Source organism: Malus domestica, chromosome 08 (genome assembly GCF_042453785.1).
Source record: "Malus domestica chromosome 08, GDT2T_hap1".
Lineage (NCBI taxonomy): Eukaryota > Viridiplantae > Streptophyta > Magnoliopsida > Rosales > Rosaceae > Malus > Malus domestica.
In genome coordinates this window covers 27,362,462-27,372,595 of record NC_091668.1, presented here as the reverse complement: position 1 = coordinate 27,372,595, position 10,134 = coordinate 27,362,462, and the positions used below count along the sequence as shown (strand labels likewise).

General features: G+C 39.6%; 1 protein-coding gene across 2 annotated transcripts in view; it reads left to right on the top strand.

Annotated features, from left to right (window-relative positions):
- The window catches only part of LOC103441764 (meiotic recombination protein SPO11-2-like), a 28,256-nt gene extending 20,296 nt beyond the window's left edge, over nt 1-7,960 (top strand). The window contains exons 2-5 of one of the 2 annotated variants that reach the window (XM_070826528.1): nt 213-3,462; nt 3,586-4,884; nt 5,295-7,222; nt 7,362-7,960. In XM_070826528.1, coding sequence (XP_070682629.1) covers nt 261-2,057 — 1,797 coding nt within the window. In that variant the 5' untranslated portion in view covers nt 213-260 and the 3' untranslated portion in view covers nt 2,058-3,462; nt 3,586-4,884; nt 5,295-7,222; nt 7,362-7,960. Of the gene's footprint in view, nt 1-212; nt 4,885-5,294; nt 7,223-7,361 lie in introns of both variants that reach the window. The other variant, XM_070826527.1, reaches the window with a different exon arrangement.
- The last annotated feature ends 2,174 nt before the right edge of the window (nt 7,961-10,134 follow it).

The following is a 10,134-nucleotide window of genomic DNA, read 5'->3' as shown; positions in this document are numbered from 1 at the left end:
ATGACAGAGGCGTGGAAGTAAAGGGCACAACCGTCCTTTAACTGTGGAAAGCAGGAATGAAAACCAACAGAAGGAAAACTTTTAAGGGCAATTTCGCCATTTTACTGCTCTAAAACAGTACCACCGAGTTTGGGGGTTTTAGTATATATAGATGTGCATTGTTTGTTTTTTCCTTCAAAGTAATATAATATGAGTGTGAGGATTTAGTGTAGATTTCAACCCCGGAACTCAGGACCGGCCAAGCTCTCCCCAAACCTGCAATGGTGTCCAAACTAGCTAGGAAGGACTCTAGAAAACCTGAGCCGGACCGTCCTGCAGCGATTCTAGAAACTCCAGAGGCTATAGAGGCTATAGGCGAAAATTTGTGGGAAACTGCTTATGGACCGATTCGGCGGCCTTTTACATTGTTTGGATTTCCTCGTGCATCGAGTCAACAAGATATCATTGGAATTCCTCGTGCATTGAGTCGACAGACTCCTCCACCAAGTTGGCAGCGTCCTCCACTGAGTCGACAGACTCCTATTGCCAGAAATTTGTTTGGAACGGAACCAGATTCAGAGCGTCGTATCTTTGGAATTCCTCGTGCATTGAGTCGACAAACTCCTCCGCCAAGTTGGGAGCGTCCTCCACTGAGTCGACTGACTCCTATTGCCAGAAATTTGTTTGGAACGGAACCGGATTCAGAGCGTCGTACACCGATTTTGGAGGCTTATGTGATTTCAGAGTCTCCGTCTAGCTCGGAGACGAATAGCAATGAGACGAGAGTGGTTCTGGGGTCTCCATCTACCTTGGCTGATCGTATATTGAATTCTTATAAACCAAATGTTTGCGAGGAGTTTAGGCTAACATATAATCCTGAATATATGAATTGTATAAGAAGAAATTTTGATGACTTCAACCTCGGTACCACTTCGTTTCCAACTCTAAAAGAGGTTTTTCCAGAAACCTACACCGACTATCTTGAGGTAACCCATATTCCCTCTCATCGTTTAATACGACAAATCCAAGATAAACTAGGTGCAATTTGTCTGTCCTATAACAATAAGAAGTTTGAGGAGTGCAAATTTGTCCTGCCAAGCCGCCATCCTAAATACCATGTATACATTCCTGAAATTGATCGAATCGTGTTGCGTCTCTGTAAACAAGAGCGCATGTTCGAAGTTTCGTCTCAACAATCAAGTTTTCTGGGGAGGACTTTTGAGGTTCTACGCATAGTGGTTAATCTCTTGATAACTGATTCTTTTCTTACGAAGCGCGGCTTATTTTATCAAGCTCCATTGTTATTCGGTAAACAAAGAGTTTCAGATAACTTAATTGAAGATGTGTCTTGCATGTTAGAATGCAGCCGCGAAAGTCTCCATATTACCGCTGCAAAGACTGGTCAAGTCATTGGTGATTTACGGTTTGATGAAGCTGATGACAATGAAGTCCGTTGTGACCGTGGAATTCAAATTCCAGATGATGTAGAACAGATAGAAAATACAAGGACTCAAAATGCCAAGTTTATATTGTTAGTGGAGAAGGATTCCGTTTTCAATATTTTGAAGAAGGAAAAATTTTGCAACAATGTTGACTGTATTGTTATTACTGGAGAAGGACAGCCGTCGGTCAATACAAGATTGTTTTTAAGGATTATTCAAAGAGAGTTGAAGCTTCCCATTTTCGGTGTTTTCGATTGTAATATCAGGGGATTTGAGATGCTGTCTATCTACCGTTGGGGGTCAAGAAATAGGTCTTATGAGAGTGAAAGATTGGCAATACATGATATACAATGGTTGGGTTTACGACCATCACAGTTGAAATCATATAAGATACCAACAAAGTGCATTCAACCCCTCAAAGAAAAGGATTCTACAAAAGCCTTTAAGATGTATAGTGAATTGCCGTGGGCAAGAGACACAGAATGGCGTCGGGAGCTACTAATAGTGATGAACGATGAGGAAACAGCTGAACTTGAGTCTTTGAATTTTGACAACCCAAGAGGTGTGGTAAAATTTTTGATTGAAAGGCTAAAAGAGATGGATTTTATCGGAAAGCGATTCGGCAAAGATAATTGATGCTCCTGACTGCGATTGTATTGTTTATGAATTATCAGTGAGCCACTAATTACATTTTCTTATCTGTGTTGTGATTTTGGTGGGGATTGGGAGAGAAATCAAGATGTGGCTTTTGGTGCTTTATAGAAATTAATGAATTGGTATATTAGTTTTTTTGGTCAAAAACTGGTATATTTTAATTATGCATGTCCATTGATTTTTTTCGGCTCATCTTACCTTATCGGCGCCATCTTCTTCCTTCTTTAGATTCTCCGATTGATTTTTTATTTTTTTTGTCTGAAATTTTAAATTATCGAGTTCTGATGAGATCAGAAATGAATCCAACGGTGATGGCAGAGCCCTGATGTGCTCCGCAGTTGAACCCCACGGGGCCTTCTCAGTCGCCGCCACCGCTCGCTCCAATTTCCCGACCCCCTCATCTCAACCCTGCTGCAAGGTCCTCTCTCTAGGTTTGAATAATTGCTGCGTCTTGTGTTTGGTTTCTGAGAAAATGGAAGAAAAAATGAAATTTGGAAAACTATTGTGTAAACTGACTAGTCTTATGCTGCTAATTAATTTCAATTAATGTGATAATCTAGTGTGTATTTTGTTTCAGAGGCTGCGGTTAGGGCATTTGGGTGAAATAGTTAGTTTGAAATCTCAGGGTTTTATGAAAAATTGTAAAATTGCAGGGATTGAAGTTAATGTGGATAAAGTTGAATTATTTAGAGATTGATGTGCTTTTGCAGCTTGGGTCTTATGTCGTTTAGCGAGTTGTTGCTTATTGCCATGCTGTGTGATTTCAGTTTTGCCCATTTCAGTGTTGTATATAATTTTTCGTCCAACTGATATTAATAACACAATCATTTAGGAATTTTGACTGTAAATAATGCTTGCTTGTGGCCGGATTGGTTTCTAATCGAGCAAGCATTTACTTATACCGGTGCGGCATTTATGAAGTTGTGCCCCCTTAGATTCAACACAAAGTAGAACAAAGTAGCTTTTAGACCTACTGCAAAACGGAAAGGCTCTTCCTTGAGGGTCGTTAGATCAGTCTTAAATAATCGGAAGTTGAGCATTAGTGACAATGGAGCTTCTGAACCTGCGAGGATTCTTCTCGAGAGGTTGTTTGCACAGACACAGAAACTGGAAGAACAGATGAACAGAAGTAGGGACATTGATTGTACATCCTCTGATCCTGGTAGTGGCCCACGGGTAGGTTATCTGACGTGTTGTCGCAGGCAGACATTTGGCTAGAACGTGCTGAGCTGCTCCAAAGCCTTCTAGGATCCGGAACAGCTGCTTCCCTAGATGATATTGCCGATAAGGAGTCATCTCCCCATCTCCGTCATAGGCTGATTGTGGATGAACGGTACAGCATGGCTGTATATACATGCAAAAAGTGCAGGGTAGATGGACTTTGGTAGTTAAGTCTGTTGCTTTGTTTAACTGTATATTTTTTCTTTGGAATGATTATGTTATGAATGTGTGGGGCTTCTGTCAGATTGATGTTGTCCCTGTTGCCTGGGGACATGCTTTGATTTGGCAGCACTATGCACAAGCTCATGTAAAGTTCAAGATTCGGCTGCAGCACTATGCACAAGCTCGTGTGAAGTTCAAGTATGTTTAGTTTAGATTTGGCATGAAAAAGGATATGGAACCTTTTTAATCAATAAGGATGAGTTTTGCTTTCCCTTCTACTCTTGCTCTCCCCTCTTGCCCCCCCCTTCTCTTTTTGTTATATCTATATGTTCATGTTTATCCTTGCTGAGGTATGTATGGTACAGGTGCTTAGTAATGCTTCCACATATTGTGCCAAATATTTTGCGGGTGCTGTGTGATCTAGTGTTTGAGACAATTTTGTCCAAGTTCTAAGCCTGGAGTTTTATAGCTCTTTCTATTTTCCAATGGGAGTTTTAAGCTCTTCAACTGAAAATGTTGTTTATTACTTATACTAGGTTATTTTACCTTTAAAAGAACAGATAGACCAGTGAGGCTTTTAGAATTTCTTCTTCAGCGGACAGGAAGATTGATAATAAGCATGATAATCCGTGTTAATTTTCAATTTCTGTGTAAACTTGAGTTAGGAGAAACTCAACTCCATACAGAGTCAATCAAACTGAGAGTAACAGGAAAATCTCATCTTTACTCACCATTGGGCTTGTTTGCCAATAGGAAGAAAAATTAGGTGTTTGTTAAATTTGAGATGAGGCATCTCTTGGTACCCATTTTGGTTTTGGATCGGTGTTGATTGAGACTGTCCATTTCCATAATGGCTATACTGTGATGAAACCTCATGTTCTATACAGTGCATGCATGATACATGATGTATAGATATATTATGATTGACATCTCTTGTTGTGGTCCTGGGATGGCAGAGAGGCACTGTAGTGTTGCTCATGTATCAGGTCCTGGTTATGTTAATTGAGTTTATTCTAAACATGATTCTAAACATGAGAGTCTTGCATTCCAAAACACTTCTGCTCATGTATGGGGCACCTTTAGTCTATTATGTGCACTGGAATTTAGATTCTAATAATAAATCTGTGCTCATGTAATGAACACACTTTTCTGAAGCTGTCATTGTGTATAAACTGGAAATGCAAATTATAGTGCAGGTATGAACATTTGGCTAAAAGTGCACCAACAATCTTGGATGATTCTGTTTCTGCTGATGCATATCTCAATGTATTGCACATGCCTACTATATTTCCTCGTTCAGAGCGATCCAGGCGTTCTCACGAATCTGCCAATAGAATTCCGCTCATATTTCGGACTTTGAAGATGGACCTCTCAGCAACTTAGACAGCATACGATATATGTTGAATGTGCCAACTATTTACGAGAAGTAAGTTTCACCTTCCTTCTATGCTCAAACTAGCATTTTAAGTTTGGTACATTGACCTAGTATCTCAATTTACAGATTTTGGATGACAACGAACTGAATTTATAAACTGTGTATGTTGGCATTTTTTTTACGCTTACATTCATCTAGAGTACGAGTTAAGGATGTTATTCTCGCTAATTCCCTTTCCTGTTATGTTCCCATGTATTGTGGAATTGGTCCCGCCTAAGTTATCCAATGTTAATCCTCAAAAAGGCCACCAGGTGTTAAATCCATGGTAATTTAGTCGGCATCTGATTATAAATATGCTTCTATTTAGTGGAAAATGAAATCAACAATCCATTTGATTCAATAAAACAGCTTCATTGGTGTTAGTCTCACTTATTTCCTGTTGATTTATTATTCTATGGCAGGCTGAAGTTGCGAGATCGTATAATGATTCTGATGGCCCACATTCGAAATATTCACTTTTTGGAAATCCAAATGACCCCTGAAACATTCAGGTCCGAGTGGTTCTTTACTAAAAAAGCAAAGAACCGAAAGAAGACTTTCCAAATATAAGGAAATTATGAGAAATATTTGTTTATGTATGCTGGAATAGCATCTTTACTATCTTTGAAGTTTTTACGCATAAATTATCTGGTTTTGGGGAGCATATTAAACAGAAATTTCCCCTATTGCATTGGAGGGAGGGGTTGTTATGGGTGGCAAGTCTGTTTATCTTTTGATTGGTTTTGGGATAATGTTGTCATCATGCTGCTGGCAAAGAAAGGCGACATTACCGTTTCCAGTCACTGATTGCTGTGATTTAACAGATCGATAGACGAAGGAAACCTCATGGATGCTCTTGCACTATCTTATCACTTTCTACGTAATAGAGCTTCCAATTACTTCAGCTAATCATTGAAAGTGGGGAAGAAAATCAGTCAGTCCCTGTACAATCTAACGGTTATGGAGGGAGTAGCATCTGGAGCAATAGTTGGCAGTATTGTCTGCGGTTGAAGGGTAAACAAGTGGCTGTTAGACTTGCTCTCAAATATGTAATGTCATGGGTATATAAGTTACCTGGTGAATGTTAGCTCAAATGAATTGTACTAGTATATCTGTTTATGGCTCCCATCATCTTTGATCAGATTTGTTACATTTGCAAGCAGCATTTTGTTCCAGTAATGAAAATGTTCTTATTTGATAATTCAGCCTATAAATGTGGTTCTAGTTTCTCATAAAAAAAGCACTTATATACATGGTCATTTGTTAATTTCAGATATTGCAGGAAGGTTTGAGTCTATTTTTGGTCCTTGAAAATGTCTTGTTCCTGTAAGTTGGGAGTAAATTCTCCTGTCAGTCTCTCTGAGCCTCATTATTGTTAGTCTTTCCATGGAATCACATGCTGTGAATCATCCAAATCCTTCTCCTATGTTTACAGTCTCATTAACTGAGGTGTGGTTAATGGTGTTACAAATGCACTAATTATTATATTAGAATCATTATATTCTTATTTCCATAGAGTTTATTGTAGTCTTACAAATTTTGTTTCAGGTATATGCATAGAAGGAAACTGGATGCTGATTTGGATGTTCTCACAATGTGTAGCTGCCGCCTACCTCAAAGTGATTCCATTAGGAAGGAGGTACTGCTTTCATATTTGATAAATTGTGTATATTCTATTAATGCTAAATTGATGTCTTGATTACTTTAAGCTTGATAAAGGTTTTATATGTTGCATTAATTTTACTTGGTGAACCGTATCTTTTTGTTGTTGATGTGATTTTTTGGATGCTTCGGTCATACTTATGAGACAAGCTTTGCAGAGGTACAGCCACATTCTAAGTGCAGATGAGCAGAGGTTATAATTCTGGCCTCTTTGGACTGATGTGAATGGTAAAAAGGTAGAACATATGGGAGCATCCATGGCATATGTTAATTCTGGCCCTTTGTACTGATATGAAAAGTAAAAAAGGTAGAACATATGGCATATCCACGAGCACTTTAACTACGTTGAATTGTATACTTTACCTGTATGAAGTTTTTTTTGGCATGGGTTTGTAACATTTTGTCTTTTATAATTAGTTAAATTAGTAGTTTTATTTAATAGCCGACCCCACTTAGTGGGAAAAGGCTTTGTTGTTGTTGTTGTTGAGTAGTTTGTTCCGCTTGCAATGATCTTGTTTAGGCATGCTGCTACTGTTGGCTGATAGTTAAGGTTTTCTGTCTCTGCAAAAAGTGCATGGGATTTGTGTGTTAATCAGATGAAAAATGTGCTGAGGTCCCAACAATTGCCTGAGAATGCGTTATGGAAGTAATTGGTCAAGCGTATCATGCCACAGAGACGCTTGTACAGGTATACCTCCAGAAAGCATTTACAACATGGTTTAAATTCCATTACGAACAAAGGAAGAGCATTCATCTATGCCTTGTAAAGGCAGGGTTATGTTTTTGTTATGCAATCATCTTTATCGGCATTTTTGTTTGTGATGCAGATTGCAGTATTAGTTATCATGGCATGCTTGTGGGTGGTAGTGATTTCTCAAGTAATTTTGAAAGAAGTAGGGACATTGATCGTACATCCTCTGATGCTGGTAGTCAGTCCACGGGTAGGTTATCTGAAGTGTTGTCGCAGGCAGACATTTGGCTAGAACGTGCTGAGCTGCTCCAAAGCCTTCTGGGATCCAGAATAGCTGCTTCCCTAGATGATATTGCCGATAAGGAGTCATCTCCCTGTCTCCATCATAGGCTGATTGTGGATGAACGGTACAGCATGGCTGTATATACATGCAAAAAGTGCAGGGTAGATGGACTTTGGTAGTTAAGTCTGTTGCTTTGTTTAACTGTGTATTTTTTCTTTGGAATGATTATGTTATGAATGTGTGGGGCTTCTGTCAGATTGATGTTGTCCCTGTTGCCTGGGGACATGCTTTGATTTGGCAGCACTATGCACAAGCTCATGTAAAGTTCAAGATTCGGCTGCAGTACTATGCACAAGCTCGTGTGAAGTTCAAGTATGTTTAGTTTAGATTTGGCATGAAAAAGGATATGGAACCTTTTCAATCAATAAAGATGAGTTTTGCTTTCCCTTCTACTCTCGCTCTCCCCTCTTGCCGCCCCCTCTTCTCTTTTGGTTATATCTATATGTTCATGTTTATCCTTGCTGAGGTATGTATGGTACAGGTGCTCAGTAATGCTTCCACATATTGTGCCAATTATTTTGCGGGTTGCTGTGTGATCTAGTGTTTGAGACAATTTTGTCCAAGTTCTAAGCCTGGAGTTTTATAGCTCTTTCTATTTTCCAATGGGAGTTTTAAGCTCTTCAACTGTAAACGTTGTTTATTACTTATACTAAGGTTATTTTACCTTTAAAAGAATAGATAGACCAGTGAGGCTTTTAGAATTTCTTCTTCAGCGGACAGGAAGATTGATAATAAGCATGATAATCCGTGTTAATTTTCAATTTCTGTGTAAACTTGAGTTAGGAGAAACTCAACTCCATACAGAGTCAATCAAACTGAGAGTAACAGGAAAACCTCGTCTTTACTCACTATTGGGCTTGTTTGCCAATAGGAAGAAAAATTAAATTTGAGATGAGGCATCTCTTGGTACCCATTTTGGTTTTGGATCTTGGTACCTCATGTTACAGTTCATGCATGATACATGATGTACAGATATATTATGATTGACATCTCTTGTTGTGGTCCTGGGCTGGCAGAGAGGCACTGTAGTGTAGCTCATGTATCAGGTCCTGGTTATGTTAATTGAGTTTATTCTAAACATGAGAGTTTGCATTCCAAAACACTTTTGCTCATTTATGGGGCACCTTTAGTCTATTATGTGCACTGGAATTTAGATTCTAATAATAAATCTGTGTTCATGTAATGAACACACTTTTCTGAAAGCTCAGACACTATATGCATGCTTACACCATCCACTTGGTTGTCAAAGTTGGCCCAGTCAAATACATCATGTCCAAGCCAGTTTTGATAGGGCGACTAGCAAAATGGGTGTTCCTTGTCAATCAATACGAGATCATCTACGTTCCAGCTAAAGCTATCAAGGGATAAGCGCTAGTAGACTTCCTTGCCGATCACCCAATCCTAGTCGATTAGAAAATCTCAGATGACTTGCCTGACGAGGTGTTCTACGTCAACATCTTCTCGACATGGACAATGTTTTTCGACAGATCAGCACGAGCAAACGGAGCGGGGGCAAGAGTAGTATTCATGTCACTTCAAAGACAAATACTACCATATTCATTCCGGCTAAGTGAGCTATGCTCGAACAACGTAGTTGAATACCAAGGGCTAATTATCGAACTCCAAATGGTGGTCGACATGGAAATCACAACGCTAGAAATGTATGGCGACTCCAAGCTCATAATCAATCAACTTTTCACTGAATATGAAGTAAGGAAAGATGATCTCATCCTATACTTCCAACTAGCAACTCAACTGCTCCGAAAGTTCGAGGCCGTGATGCTAGAACATGTGCCAAGAAAAGAAAATCAAATGGCAGACGCTCTCGCTAACTTAGCCTCAAGTATGGCGCTATGAGAAGATGAAGCTGCAGACGTGCCAGTTTGCCAAAGATAGGTGATCCCGTCCGTCACTAAAATGCTACTAGATGATACAAACGTCATCTCAGTACTTCCATTCGACACTGAAGAGTAGAGACAAACGCTGATCGACTACTTGGAGCATGGAAAGCTTCTGGATGATCATAGACACCGCTCTGAAATATGTCAATGAGCATTTCGCTTCCTCTACTACAAAGGAACACTCTACTGACGCTTTTTTGAAGGAGTACTTCTAAGATGCCTAGGTGAGGAACAAGTTAATCAAGCCATGGAAGATGCATACTCAAGTGTATGCGGACCGCACCAGTCTGGACCAAAGTTGCACTTCCAGCTCAAAAGGATGGGCTACTAATGGCTAAGCATGGTGAAAGATTGCCTAAAAGACGCCAAAAGGTGCCAAGCCTGCCAATTCCATGCCAACTTCATACATTAACCACCTGAGCCATTACACCCTACGATTGCTTCATAGCCATTTAATGTGTGGGGATTGGATGTCGTAGGACCAATCACACCAAAGTCGTCTGCCGGAAAAGCCTACATCCTAACTGTAACAGACTACTTATCCAAGTGGGCTGAAGTTGTACCCCTAAGGGAAGTCAAAAAGGAAACTGTCGTTCATTTCATCAAAGAGCATATCATCAATTGATATGGTGTGCCTCGCTACATCATCACCGACAACGGAACAC